The 15549-nt window shown below is 42.3% G+C and overlaps 1 protein-coding gene across 1 annotated transcript in view; it reads right to left on the bottom strand.

Annotated features, from left to right (window-relative positions):
• HMCN1 (hemicentin 1) overlaps positions 1-15549 on the bottom strand; it is a 165486-nt gene that overhangs the window by 85448 nt on the left and 64489 nt on the right. Inside the window, exons 16-27 of the mRNA XM_041420752.1 lie at positions 14862-15056; positions 14108-14206; positions 12585-12712; positions 10783-10927; positions 9418-9530; positions 8094-8253; positions 7176-7350; positions 4767-4894; positions 3195-3467; positions 2247-2342; positions 1672-1866; positions 558-688 (exon numbers count right to left, since the gene is read on the bottom strand). Coding sequence (XP_041276686.1) covers positions 558-688; positions 1672-1866; positions 2247-2342; positions 3195-3467; positions 4767-4894; positions 7176-7350; positions 8094-8253; positions 9418-9530; positions 10783-10927; positions 12585-12712; positions 14108-14206; positions 14862-15056 — 1838 coding nt within the window. The remainder of the gene's footprint in view (positions 1-557; positions 689-1671; positions 1867-2246; positions 2343-3194; positions 3468-4766; positions 4895-7175; positions 7351-8093; positions 8254-9417; positions 9531-10782; positions 10928-12584; positions 12713-14107; positions 14207-14861; positions 15057-15549) is intronic.

Raw genomic sequence — 15549 nt, 5'->3', positions numbered from 1 at the left:
TTTTATAAGAAAATGGTAGTTTTAGTGGAAGGATAATCTGTTTCCCCTTTCAGTTTCAGCACTAATCTCCTGCCCTGCTGCAATGTATTCAATATGGTCTGTAGCTCAGCCTAGGGCAGGGAGTGGGGAAACTCCAACCAGCAGCAATGGCCAGTCCCAGTAGTGCATAAAGGGACCTGTCCTCATCTTAAACTACAACTTATCAGCTACAAGTGGAAACATATGACTCAAGGATAATCCTGAGGAATTCAATTCAACTCAAAAAGTTCTTATTTCTCCATCTATAGAATGAAAAAAAGGGCAATATTGGTCCCGTCCACATGGATTGGCATCTACAATACTGGAGGACTGCCAAGTTCAATTCCTAAGGGAATACTGAAAATAAAGAGATTACATTTGACTTACAGAATTAATGGATGAGCCATATTTAACTGCCTTTTTGTGGGGGTGTTCTTAGAGCACTTAAATATACATAAAGGCATTTGCCTGGTTTTTTATTTTGAATGAATTCTCATACCAAGCCCTCAGAAGTCCACAGTTAGATTAATCCAACATACCTGGTTATCATCCTTATACCAGGAGATGACTGGAAAGGGGTTACCAGTTACTTCACAGAAGAGACTTACAGGGTGATAAACAACCACAGATGTATTTGTCACCTTATCTTGGTCTCTAATTTCAGGAGGAACTGCAAGAAAGCTCAACATTAGAATTTAAGCCTTCCTATTCCGGTGCTTTCCCCTTTCCATCCCAGTCAAGGACCACTATAAATCAAAATCCTTCTCATTTCCTTCCCACTATTTCCATTTGTCTTTAGGCTCTGGACATATCTCCCTACGTCCTTTCTTCTCTTTGTCAAAACCAGTCTTCTCCTGCTCAATAACAGATTCCCAGGGAAATTCACCCAAGCACCATCAACATTTTAAAAGAATATTCTTAAAATTAATCTGAAATGTAATCTTGAAATCTAGTGTTATTTGTTTAGCATATAAAGGAAGCCTATTCCAGAGTCATCCTTCCTCTTCAATGGTCCAGTCATGCCCAAGAACCCCATCTATCAGGTGTCCCACTAGGAATTCAGAGAGATGATAATCCACAACTTAATGCCTTAATTTGTGGATTAGGAAGTTCCAATCCCACTGAGGAGCTCTGCAGGTACGAGATGCTGCTTTTCTCAAAACAAGGACATAATCTTTCTCAGGCATTAGAACTAACTGTCATGGGAAGTGAACAAGGCTGGAATAAAAGTAGTTTGTAGGGTTTCTATTTCCTAACTAGGATTTTGGAAGAGGAAGAATATCAGCAAATAGAAAATCTCCTAGTCTGTGTTCACTCTGATAACTCTTCTCTCATTTGAAAGGCAGATCTAGCCCTCAATCTGTAACTTCTACAGTACAAAGCTTCATTTGTTATTTGCATTAAAACTTTCAAGTAAAACTGGAGTTTCTATCAACAAGATCCTTGAGCAAAACAAGGATGGCTGGTGTATAAAACCACAGAGAACAGAAAAAGCAGAGAAAAGGAAAACTATAGAGAGTGTTAGAAAAATAGGAAGTACTCAGATTTTATAATTTAACAGCACAAGGGCAGATTTAGGTCATGCAGTTTGCAAGAAGAAAACAGAATATACTTTTACAAGGCAGCTCCCCAAGGGCGGTGTGTATTATTTACCATGGACTTTCAGGCTGTATCTCCTCTGTGTGCTCCCAGCCTCGTTGGCTGCCACGCAGACATAGTCCCCACTGTGTGAGGGTGTGAGGGCAGCTATGACCAGCAGGGTCCCATCCTCCAGCACCGAGAGCCCCGGCTCAGCCCCGGTCAGCTCCCGCCCGTTCCGCAGCCATTTGATGGCGGGCTTGGGAATACCTGCAAGGAGAAGGGGAAACGGCCACAAACGCTTCACTCAGCTCAGAACAAGATTGATTCAAATAACTCCTGCTGCTTGCTGGAAGTCTTGCTGGAAGGACAACACACAGGGAGGCCAGGAGCTTCCAAGAGGAAGCTCCAGCTGTTACAGGATGATTTTAACATGAAAAATCTTCATCCTAAACACTGTAAAATCCTTGTTGGCTAGCAATGACTTTCCACAGGACTTCCACACACAGCGGTGATTTAAATCACAGTTAGTTTGAATTTTTCCATACAAAGCATACATGGAAAACACTGTGTGGATTGGATGTTTTACAGCAGCACTGTAATGTGTAATGGTCAGCAGATAAAGATCCTTTTGTCACCAAGACACTCACCTTTTGCAGGGCATGGGAATGCAATGTGCTGGTTGGCCACTCTTTCTTGGAAAGGGCTGTTAAATGGAGGATCCGGGTCCTCAATAGTGGGAGGCTCTGAAAGAAAATTAGACCCAAAAAACTGCTTGATCTCTGCTCGAAATAAAAAAATACAGTTGGACAATACATAACACTAAGTCTCTCTCATTCACACAAGGCCACATTCCAATAACCCTCTTTACATTGACTGGAATGGGTACTGCACAAGTTGTTTCCATTTCAGTGGGAATATTTAGGAAGTAAGCAGTACAAAGAGGCTTTCAAACTTGACAGAAAATAGTTCTCTTTAAATCTTGCTAAATTTATTTTGAAAGCAATGTTTCTGCATAATCTGAAAAATATTATTTTAACTGTTTTTTTCCCCACACCACATATTTTAGTGCTACTGCCATCCTTTGTTCTCAAGTCTCATTTTAAACGCCTGTGCAGACTGAGACGATATGAAGCATATTCGTTATAATTAAATAAAGTTACTGAGAGTTCTTTGTTGTCTGTAGGAAGCGTTTCTCAGCATCTCAAATCCAAAGGGATCAGAATGTTGCCTTTAGACTTTTGCAAAGTAGAAACAATTCCTGCTTAGCTGAAGTCAGTCATGCTCCATTGACATCTGTCAGCCCTTAGGTGAGGAATTGTGCTACGTATTTAAATTGGCACATTGACCACTTACCCTTTTACCATTTCAACATAATTTTCTAATTTAAATAGAAAGAGAGAGTGTGCACACATTTTTTTATTTCTGCAACCTCTCCAAACACTAGTTGCTCATTCTAACCCTCTTCAATTACCATCAGAACACAACATCTAAACCAGATGTGGCTTTTGCATCACGTAACAGCGGGAGAGAGAAATCCCTGCCCTGCAAGGCCCCAACCCCACACCACTGGCAGGAGCATGGCCCCAGATGAGTACCTTGCACTTGTACTGTGACCTCTGCCGTGTCACTGCCAGCACTGTTGGTGGCCACACAGGTGTAGATGCCAGCATCAGAGATCTGGACACTGCTGATGCCCAGAGCTCCATCCAGGCTCTGCAGGAACTTCTCCCCATCTGTGGGCACGGCACTTGTGCCTCGGAACCAAGAGACCGACGGGGCAGGGATGCCCTGGGCACTGCAGGGAAGCTCCACCCGCTGCCCAGCCTGCACTTTCAGCACTCGAGGCCCACGCTGGATCCTTGGAGGAACTGAGGAAGACAAGTTTAGTCCACAGAAATGTTACAGAAACAATGAACAAAATCATTCTTCAGGCTGGGAGAGCTGGGGCTGTTCAGCCTGGTGAAGAGAAGGTTCCAGGGAGACCATAGAGCACCTTCCAGTGCCTAAGGGGGCTCCAGGAGAGCTGGAGAGGGACTAGGGACAAGGGATGGAGGGAAAGGACAAGGGGGAACTATTTTAAACTAAGAGAGGGGAAATTCAGACCAGGTATAAGAAAGAAATTTTTTATGGTGAGGGTGGTGAGGCATTGGCACAGGGTGCCCAGAGAAGCTGTGGCTGCCCCTGGATCCCTGGAAGGGTCCAAGGCCAGGCTGAACAGGGCTTGGGGCACCCTGAGATAGTGGGAGGTGTCCCTGCCATGACAGGGGTGGCACTGGATGGCCTTTTAAAAGCCTCTTTCAACTCAAACCATTATATGATCCTATGAAATTCTTTTCTATTTTTATAATTTTAGAAAATGTTTCTTATTTACTGAAATCAAATGCCCTCAGGTGACTACAAGAGCAGCCCTGCATGTTCTCTGCACAAAATAGGATGGGAGACACCCCGGTGCTGAATTTATTTGAACAAGCCACACTGCACAACTCCTATGAGCACTGCCATATTCTGAGCACACTGGTAGAGCTGTGGGTACTGGCTCCTCATAACACAAAACAATTCAAAAGCTTTTATGATAGAGTTAATCACATTTTCCTTTTGGAATTTTAATTTCCTTTCCCTAATCCCTGATCTTTGTACATTTCCAAACACAAGTTCAGAGAAGGGAGATAAAATATGACTGGAAGTGATTTTGCTGGTCCTACAGAATAATATAAATCCATCATAAGTCTTTTGCCACAGTATTTTTTTTCCTAAGGATCACTGGCAATAAAAAGACTTCAAAAAATGCCTGAAACAATAACAAGTGACATTTTTCCAGACTTGACATTGTGCGAGTGCTTCTTAAGAGACAGTGGTTGGGCCCCAGTGTGGGGAGAGCAGGAAAGAGAGAAAGAAGCAAATGAGTTAAAGGAGAGGGAGTGGAACAGGTCCTGGCTGGAGCCACTGGGCATCTTTAAGCATATCTATGTATTTGTAGGTGTTTATACAATATTTACTTTCCACAAAATCAATGACTCACATATGAAGATAATTGTGACAACAATTACAATCTGAAAGAGCAACAGTTGAGAGGATTTAATGTCAGTTAGGAAAAAACTTTGGAAACCTCTTAAAGATGCTCAGTTCCATGTGGAAACTTGCAGATGAACCCAGGAGTTCCAACTCACCATGTACACTGAGCTTCACTGACTGAGTCACGTTCCCAGCAATGTTTGTGGCGACACAGACGTACATTCCACTGTCTGAGACTTGGGTCTCGCTGATCTTCATTGACCCTGAGGGGAGGAAAGTGTGTCTGGAAAAAGAAGAAGCACATAAACTGTATAAATATGTATGGAAAGGTGAATGACCTCTCCTTACAAACTGCTAATGTTTGCTGTGAGCTAAAATAACACCACTCTGACCATATTACGCAACTATGACTTATATTTACTTCTTTTTTCTAACTCTTTATGGAGCCCTATATTCCAAATACACAGAAAATATCTAAAATTTAAGATCCAAATTACAAAATTTGATTCTAGCTATTTATAGAACTTATTAAAATGCGATAGAGGCAGAGAAATTGAGTTCTTCACCTTCTTGTTAAATTTTTTTGCTCAGCTCAGGTCAGCAGAGTCAGAAAGTTAAAACTTTTATTACTGCTTTATCCTGGCAAAAAAAGTGATGTTACATTGATTCAAGATGGAAGACAGGATTTTGATTCAAAACGGCCAGTTCTGGTGTTTATAGGAATTGCCATTATTCCCCAGCAAATAATTAACTACACAGCATAAAGCTCTCCCACAGTTCTGATCAGAGATCTGTAACACCAGAAGATATTTTGGCAAGCTAAGCAAAAATCTTCTGTACGAGTCAAACGTAATAGAGACAGGGAAAATAAGTGAGGAGGAAAGAAAAAATGACAGCTAAGGATTGATGAGAAGAAATTCAAGCCTGGCACTCAAGGCAACATCCAGAATTGGTGGATCATCAGTCTTCCTTTCTGTGGCACTAATTAGGACAACATTATCATAAGGACATAAGTGACGAATTTGGGGACTGCAATGGCTGGAGAGATGAATGAAAGGAAAGTGAAATGTATTTTCTCCAGTGTAAAATATGTCTGATACTACAATTCCTCCTCCGCTGCCTGTATCTTTCCAAACTTTTTGGCACTTTTTTAATAAGCCCAAAAGACAGATTTCTGAGGCAACTTCTCCTCCTTGATTTTGTCCAGTAATTACATTTGCTTTCTGATAAAAGTTCCTTCATATCCGATTTCCCTCTCCCTTTGTTTACTGTTCACATTTCTAACAAGGTCTTTGGGTGGTCTCAAACAGCTCTGTTTGGACTAATCTGTAACTTTTGCTGACATCTGTAAACAATTTTATGGAATGGGCTGAGCTGGACTTCGGTTCCTCTGGACAACTTGGATCTTATCACAACAGCCATGAGCAAGTACCCTAATTTATCAGCGTCTCCTAAGGTAAAATGAGGACAAGTAAGAGACGAAGAATGCAGATTTGTTAGTGCATGCAACACGCTCACAGGTCACAGCAGAAAATCCCCAATGGATTACTGACAACAGGCCAAATCCCTGCACACGAGCCTCCTTCAGCAGACACGATGGCAGAAGAACTGCTGAGGCTGTCACAGGCTCCCTGGAACACCTCCAAGGCGCAGGTTTGGCCACAAGAGAAACAGACTCTCCAGTACAACTCCTTAGCTCAGACACTGGCTGATTCCATCCATGGGATCACTGGGAGACACCAGAAAGCACAGTGTGCATGTGGCCAGCCTTGCCATTCCCTGTTTTATGGACACAGCTGGTGCCTGGCCCTTCTGAGGGACCCTGAGGAGCAGAAAGCAGCCCCACAGCCAGTGACACTACCTGGCACTCCAATGCGGAGCATCCAGGGAATAGTCCCATCTCCCCTCTTGTTCTATGCAGCATTAAATAATAAGGGAGAACTCCAACACTGTCCAACACAAACCCCAGCTCTTCATTCTCTAAGGCTGTCAGCTCAACATTTTACAAGTATTTAACTCTGCTTTCACATGTTCAACAGTCTCTGGTGAGTTTTTGGATCCAAAACACAGCACACAACACGCCCTTGTCAGCACACCCAAACATTTATCATCATCATCATCTGTATCCTACTGGCAGCCCAGGCTTCATGTAAATCACAGACAGTGGTCCCCCTTAGCATAAGTGTGAAGTACATAAGAAAAGAAACACAGTTTTTAAACAATTATAATCATGCACAGATGATGTGGGTCCCTGGGCATCACCACAGTACAAATACCCAGGATCTTTCCTCCTGACCCCCTGAGATTGGATATAAGCACATGCTGGAATGGGAGCTGTGCAACCATGCACAGGCCCAGCAGGCTTGGGAAAGAGAGTTTCAAGACCCAGCACAACAGGTCAGGCTGTTGTGCTGGGTCTTGAAAATTTAAAAACTAATAGTAAGAATAATAAAGTAACACAGTAACACCTTCTGAGCAATCCTGTGGCAGTCAGAAACCTTTCCAAAATCCTGAAAGTTTAGAGGAATTTCAGTTTTCATTAGTTTTTCGTCAAACATTGTTACCTTGGAGAGAATGGAGATATGAGCTGCATTTCTTTGGCCCAGGTAATTATGGGAGGTGGCAAGCTCCTCACTTCACATGGAAGTGTGACATCTTCCCCTGCAATTACTGAGACCTCTATGGGTTTATCATGTGCATTTCCTTGCTGGTCTCCAGGCCTGGACACTCTAGGTTTCACTATAACATGGAACACATTAAGAAGCTGCAATGAATATACATATTTGTACAAATGTAACACCATACAACATCTCTTTTTTTATCAGGTATAAAACATTACAATCCTGTTTTAATGACCTGTCTGCAATAGAGATAAATCACTGCCATGCTGACAGTGTCTGTAGCTCAGACACAGGCGGATGCCCACATGGAACACCACAAATACCAGAAAGCCTGGACTATCCATTCAAAAAGATGGACACAACAAATGGCTGTATTCCTGCGTGTGCTGAGCTCTGTATTGCATACGTAGTTCACAACCATTCCCTGAACTGCTACACAACAGTCCCAGCAACTCCAAGCCATAAAAGCCTTGCAAAGCACACCTACACCTGAACCAAATTTTAATAACATTGGATTGATGATGACAGGAAGGCTTGGGACTGGTGGGATTAAGGGATCTTCATTCTTCTCTCAGCAGGAAATTCTATTCCTGTACAGATGCTTCCTATCCACTTCCATAAAGCTGAAATTATGCTCAGCCCAAGGTCTGTGAACTCGAGGTAAGAGGGATAAGGAGGCTTTAAGGGAATTATAATGGCCAAGGGACAGGCCTTTTGGGATCAGCCATGTATAAGATTGCCTGGTTTGAGGATCCAAAAGCACTAACTAGAGAAGAGATCCCATGCCATGTGTTCTGGGTGTGTCTATCTCCCAAAGCACAGGATGGGCAACAGGGATACTGCAGCTGAGGTGACACCCACCATAGACAGTCAGCTGCACCTTCCTGGTGGCATAGCCAGCAGCATTGGTGGCAGTGCACGTGTACTCCCCGCTGTCTTCTCCCCCTGGGGACACCACATACAGGCTTCCATCCGATCCTGCCGAGAACCTCACATTGCTGGGAAGGATTACCTCTCCTTTCTGTGGAAAGAAAAATAATAGGAGTCCACAGTGCCTGTTTTTTTTTTTTTCAAAATAAACCAAATTACAATTATTTAATTCAATAAAAGCTGCTTTTATTTTTTTCGAGGCTGAGCTGGACAAAATATCTTATATTAGCTACAAACCTTGGTCCTAAAATTCCATTTATGCAAACTAATTAACTTCAATTAACTTCACAGTCCTTGAGTGTCACTTTCTAAGCAGTAACAAGAACAGAAGCACAGGGATACCTATGCAGAAAACTTACTACATTTTACAGACCCAAAGTCTTAAAAGAAAATTTAAAAACTAATAGTAAGAATAATAAACAAGATTTCAACTGAGTTAATTTTGACATTGATTTCTGATGTCAAATTGAATCTTGTATACATTACACAAACTTGTTCTTGGTCAGCTGCCTCCTCCCTGTCTGTAGTTGAGTAAGTGATAAAATAAAGAAAAATAAATCCTCCCATGTTCTCCTCCCTACCAAACCAACAGGTTTTTTTAACAGTTAACCATGTTCTATTCCTTTGAAACAAAGCTGTTCCCAAGGTCCCAGTCAGTTACATCTGCACAACTTCTGAGACCCAGAAGTGCTTTCACACCCTATCATGTGAGCTGTAATATACCCCAAATAACTGTTACTACCAGAAATTATCCTGTTCAAGGAGGAAAAAAAAAACCTAAAACTGGCTTTAAGACAAATTCCCTTAAAGGCGGAGGTCCTCCTTGGTGCACATCTTGTCAAGGCCATGATTGAAAAGTCATGGGTTAACACCCCAATGCCATTATTAAATACACTTTTCCTCAGAGAAAAAAGTCAGAGCTCCACAAGAAAAATGAACTTTCAGTCTGTGGCAGGCTGCCTAAACTCAAATTATCAACTCACAACAGGAACAGGAACAATTTCTAAAGTGTAAAACCCATAAAGATACAGCGATAACCTAAGCCCTGCCAAAGAATAGAACACTGAGCTGTGGCAGGACCACGGCCAAAAACTCTGCTCTAAGAAACAAAAGCAGCTCTGAACAAACAGAGATTTCCAGGTCCCTCACAAGTGCGGTTTTGGGCCATGTTCTTTGAATATAGTTGTTTTTATGACAACTAAATTATGTGTTCAGCCCATTTTTCAGCATGAACAGCTCAAAGGTGAGGGGTTACCTTGGACCAGACAATGGATGGCTTGGGAACTCCACTTGCTTTGCAGGGCAGTGTCACTGGGATTCCTTCGATGGTGCTGAATATCTGCTGTCCGTGCTGAATGACAGGCACGACTACAAACACATGCAAACATTAAAGACATGCAGAACACATTTCAACATGGCACAACTATTACAATAAAAGCCTTATATTCAAATACTACTTCCTACAGGCAAGCAGGGCTTGGGACCTCTCGGCCTCTTCTCCAACCCTAACACAGGCAAGGAACCACTTTCCAAATTTCAGGACAGAATAAATCCCTGTTCACTACAGAGCCTGCCAGCCATAGGCTCATCACTGCATTATGTACTGCAGTTTTAAACTAACTGCAGGTATTTCACTGACTGAAATTATTTCAGAAAGGCTTTGTAACATTATCCTCTGATAACATTTTAGGCTTTGCTTCTCAAAATCAGTAACAGGAAGACAACAAAAACCTGAATTCCCTCATCTCAGTTGAGCTGCCTTTAAATTAACAGAAAAATAAGGTAAGATTTAAGGGTACAATGCCAAAACCTAGGTATTTCTAAACACATATGAAGATATTCCTTTTTGTTCTCAAGCTCTGAAACATTCAAAAAACTAGTGCTGACATGGAAGATCTTATGAGTACTTGCTTGCACTAAAAATTTATAGTCATTCTTTATATAAAAGGAGGTTTCGGCATCTTCAGTGAAGCTCAAAATAAATCTCCCATGATTAATTTAACATGTGAGAAAATTTAACATGTGAGAAACCACGAAGTGATTGTTGCCTCACAGAGTTAACACAAATATGCTCAGCTGAAATACAGATGGGTTACCAAAATGCTAACACTTTGTCTTGCTGTCAGTGCAGTTTTTGGTATGTTTTAATTAAAGAGGAAAAATAAGGGGGAGGAGAATGGGGATGACACCAAAAAACAACAAACAAATTATGACTTTTACCAAACTCATAATTCATTTTCTTTCATTCTAATTCTCCCATGAGCTGCGCTTCCTTACACCAGTTATGAAACATTCAGAAAGCACTCCTCATGGTTTTCCAGTAAACTCCCACTTGCACCTGTTTGTTAATTAAACCAGATGAAGATTGCACAGCCCAGCCTTTGAATGAGGATCCTTTGTGAACACAAAATAGTTTTATTTGATTTTACTTGAAAAACAGCCTTGATCACTCAGCTCCTCCCTGCGCAGCGGATCCAATCTCCCCCGCGTTACTTTACAAAGCAACATCACAAGAGAAGAGGAAATGTGGGAAGCCGTGGGTGCAGCGAAGCAGTGAAAGCTGCTGTGGTCAGCGCCGCCCCTGCTCGCCCCGGGCTGGAAGGGCAGGCCCGCTGCTCACCGAAGACGTGGACAGTGGTGGTGCTGTTGCTGGTGCCCGCCACGCTGCTGGCCATGCAGGTGTAATCCCCCCCGTCCTGCAGCCGAACCCGCTCCAGCTGCAGGCTGCCGTCGCTGCGCACGCTCACGTAGGGATTGGGAACCAGCTGCCAAAGGAGAGATGGAGCCTTTCACTGGGGAATACTCCTTGATAACGTGCACCCTGGGATGCAGCGTGGCTCTGCTTGGCTATGTCGCATGGTTAAAAATTATGTGTTCCTGCAGAATTTTACTAGAGCTTTTCCTACTTTCCATTTTTATTACAAAACTAATTTTACTTAAGTTTCAGTAACACCTCATATTTACTGTTAGAGTGAGAGAGAGTAAGAATTGCAAGAGACACTCTGCTCTGCCACGGCATATCCTGTGCTGCCACTCCCGCTTTTAATGAAGGAAACCCAAATTTAGCTCAATTACTTCACTGTATTTTTATTGGTTATTCCAGTAATTGATAAGTGCAATGACTTCTTCCACAAGCAGACTATTGTCCTTTACAGTTATCAAAACCTTCTAACTTCCATATTCCTCAAATAGATTGGCTCTGAAGCAAACCATTGTGAAAGAGAATTGTAACTTTCACCAAGGAGTAACCTTTGAAGAGTTATATATCCTACAGCAACATCAAACACCCTGAGCTTGGCAGCATAGCCCTCCCTCATAAAGAGTTGTTAGAAAGCAAATCTGTTCCAGTCACACTCAGAAGCAGCTGAATTCTTCTCTAAATATAACTTACTCCAACACTTTCCTTGGAGCACAGCATTTCCCAGCAGTTTACAATGACAGGAAACCAGCACTACTAGAGAGAGGAATTAGCAACTCAACAAGGAGGATCCTGCCAGTATTTCTCACAGAGCTTTACAGCTTGTGCTCCTTGCACAGCCTAAGGAAAAGCCAATGATTCCCAAAGACACCAAAACTGAGCAGGAAACCTGAACAGCAGTCAGGTAGTACCAGGTTCTGCTTTGTGACAATACATTAGGCATTTTGCTACACTATTTTAATTCCAGTTGTGCGGAAAGGGTTTTAGGGAGAAATTAGGAACAAAGATAAAAAGGAGTTTCATAGGGTAAAGTCAGAAATTTTAGTATTTTAGTATTAAAGAACAGAAGTTTCATTCACACAACCAACCCAGGTGTGGTGTCTACAGCACGTTTCTAGAATCTCTAAGTGGTTTGGGTGGGAAGGGACTATAAAGATCACCTAGCTGTGTCTACAGGAGATATAAACTGGCAATGGTATGTTCCCAAAGGGGAAAGAAAACACACTCATTCATGCTCTGAGTAGGGCACCACCAGGAAAAGAGGATATGGAACAGGGATACTGGTATTTACCTCAGCCCATCAGCAGCAGGAAAAGGCAAGATGTTAAAACACTATAAATCTACAGAAATTTTCTGGCACCTTTATTTTAAAAAACCTATTTTTGTCATTCTTAGTAGGTATATTCCACTAGCATTCCCATATTCAGAGTCCAAGGCTGAAGTTCATGAGCTAAAAAAAAATGCATAAAACTCCTTTGAAAGTAAGCAAAAGAGAAGATAAAAGGATAACTCACAAATAGTTTCATTCCAAGTTCTTTTCTAGACCATCACATCCCCCCTGCCATCTCATATTCCCTCATCTGTACATCAGGGTCAGAAATTCCCTGGCACAGGCAGTGATCACATTAACTTTTGTAAATTAAACCAGGCTGTTATCATGCCTTGAGATGTCAGTTGTAGCTTTCCTCTGCCAATAAATCTCACAGGAAACAAAGTAGTCTTACCACCACATTGTTTTTAATCCACCTCCTCTCTGGAATGGGGTTCCCAGCAAGCAAAACACAAGGCAAAGTGAGCTGCTGGCCCTCAATGACATTGGCTGTGGCTGGGCTTGCTCCAATCAGAGGAGTGACTTGAACAAAAAGGAAGAACGAGAAGAAATTACTAGGAATTCTTATATATTCATGTAAAATATTAAATTAAATTAGTATTAAATTGAAGACATGAAAAAAAGAGAAACAAATGTAGGGGTAGGGGTAGCACAGGAGAGATGGGAAGCTGGGGACATACACCAACAGCAATCCTTAGTCTAAGGAATGAGAGCAAATGGAAGATGATGTTCAGCTGAAACTGGATCCAACCAAGGGTTTCCCTGGGAACTCGCGTTCCCCTGGCACCAAGTTGATTTATCATTTTTCCTTACTTGGGCAAAATGCCAAAGAGCAGAAGTAGTGGGTTTGGAGGGAACAAAAAGTTGTAATTTCCACTGGGCATAAAATTGTGATGGATCAGAAGAGAAGCGACAGCCCAGCAGAAAATCTGCATATTCTCTGAAAATCCAACAGCAAACATGACTGGACACATGGCTGAGAAATTAAATTAAGTACTGGGCATTAAATAATACTTTTAAACAGGTAAAAACATGTCTACCAAACCCCACCAGTACTGGCTCTTGCAGTAAATTGAAGCTAACAAATGGTTTCTTTGATGGCAGAGAGACTCTGTTCTTATCCTCATGCAAACATACACATTCCATTGCATTATTTTTTCTTTTTATTGCCAGATGTCAAACTGAGATAACAACCAAGCTTCTAACAGCATGGATATTTTCAAGAGAGTAGAGTTAAATAGGATATTGGAAAGGAATTGTTCCCTGTGAGGGTGGGCAGGCCCAGGCACAGGGCGCCCAGAGAAGCTGTGGCTGACCCTGGATCCCTGGCAGTGTCCCAGGCCAGGCTGCATGGGGCTTGGAACAACCTGGGCTAGTGGAAGGTGTCCCTGCCCATGGCAGGGGGTGGCACTGGATGGGCTGTAAGGTCCCTTCCAACCCAAACCACATTGTGGGATTCTGTGATCAAGGCCAGACATTTCTTGTCTTCTCAGATCACCAAGATTCCTTCCTACCTATCTCAACACTGACACAACCACGTTCATTGCTGCCTTTTTCGTTGTTGTTATTTTTTAAGATTAGGTTAATGGCAGGAACCCCATCATTAGCATCCATCATTACATTGATTTTTCATTCCTCAGTAAATTTACTTAGGAATAAGAAAAAATACACAGGATAAATCACTTCTTTAAGGTCCTAGCTAAAAGTGCAGGTGGAATTAATTCCAGTTAGTGTAACCAGTCAAAAAAATCCACTGAAATAAATTACAGTATTCCATGTCAATGTTTTCTAATTCAGTTTGTATGGATGACACATAAATACAGCATACAGATGGGTCAGCATGTATGGACATAACACCCAAGCATCCTGTCTGCTGCCCAAACACCAAGAGCTCCCACTGCCATGCACTGCTCTTACCCAGTCCTGTCACTGTGACCGTGGCTGGCCGGGACTGAATCCTTCCAAACTGGTTCTCAGCTTCACACACATAAGTCCCTTCATCACTGACCCACAGATCTACAGGGGGAGAAAAGAGCTGACTCCAACATCTGAAATAATACTGCCCCTCCCTCTCCACATGGACACCATGTCCCTGTCTCTCCCACCTTCAAACACTCAGTTTGAAACAGAGCACTCCTTTCCATCAGTCACCAAGTACAGAAGCAATGAAAATATAGAAAGGAATTAAAAGCTAATTAAGAAAACAAAATAATACTGCTTAGCATAAGAGTGACTGAAGTGCTGTAAAATAATCAAAATCACAAAGCCACTTGCAAGGTTTTGGATTATTACCCAAATTAGGACAGATCTAAAACACTGAGTTTGGAACCAATTCTCCACCCAAAAAAAAAACAACTGCACCAAAACAAAACAAAACCCACCAAAAATGAAAATTCGTGGTTCCTCAGGATCAGAGACCATAGCCAACATGTATTTCAACAAAGGTTAATAATAATTTACATGAAGAGTGAAGCCAATGACCAAACACAACTCACAGCAAAATGAACTGCATGTCAACAGCAATGATATCACTATCACGAACACAATCTGTGATAAAAATCCAGTCTAAAAAGACTTAGCTGACTTAATGGAGTCATACAGTAACTGAAATGCCTTACAAATATCTTAGTTCCTCATGGAATTCTGTTCTTTTAACGCTGAGTCTACCTACTCTGGATGGCCAGTGCGCCTGTCCTGAGCTGGCTGCTGGAGCTGAGCGCGAAGGGTCGGGAGAAGAGGGGAGCCCCATCCAGCCTCCTCCACGTGACCCTGGGCTCAGGGTAGCCCTGCACGTAGCATGGCAGCGTCACGTTGGAGCCCAGATCCGCGGATTCGTCACCCGGCTCCTGTGTGAAAACGGGCGGAGCTGGGGAGAAAGCACGCACAGAAAGTGAGCACTTTAACACAGCAATCCCACTCTAACACCACTGATGACCTCAATTTATGTCCCACTGTGCACAGGTTTTCTTCCAACATTGCCAACTCTAGAAACATTTCAAGTATCAGCATCGCTAAATTCCTTGTCTTCTGCAAGCAGTGCCATGCATTCAGAAGGCAGACGTGCCTGACAGGAACATTTAACAGCATGCAATGTGTCAGGCCACAGGCAGATGGAAAGAATTAGGAAAGGAGGAGAAGAAGGGCTAAATTACAATAACCTCACATAGTAACTCAAGTTTCTGTAATTAATTCTCTATTTGAATATTTTGTTAGGTTGAGGTTTTAACAGCTTCCTCCTCCTGTGCCTCTCTTCCTCCCCATAACTTTTATACTTTGCAAAAGAAGTAAGACTGGGCTGAAAACAGATGGGCTTTAAGGTCCCTTCCAACCCAAACCATTCAGTCATTCCAAGCTGGAAT

This window comes from Onychostruthus taczanowskii, unplaced genomic scaffold (genome assembly GCF_017590055.1).
Source record: "Onychostruthus taczanowskii isolate IOZ18803 unplaced genomic scaffold, ASM1759005v1 scaffold65, whole genome shotgun sequence".
Lineage (NCBI taxonomy): Eukaryota > Metazoa > Chordata > Aves > Passeriformes > Passeridae > Onychostruthus > Onychostruthus taczanowskii.
Note: the sequence above shows the minus strand (reverse complement) of the source record. Positions and strands in the feature narration are given on the sequence as shown.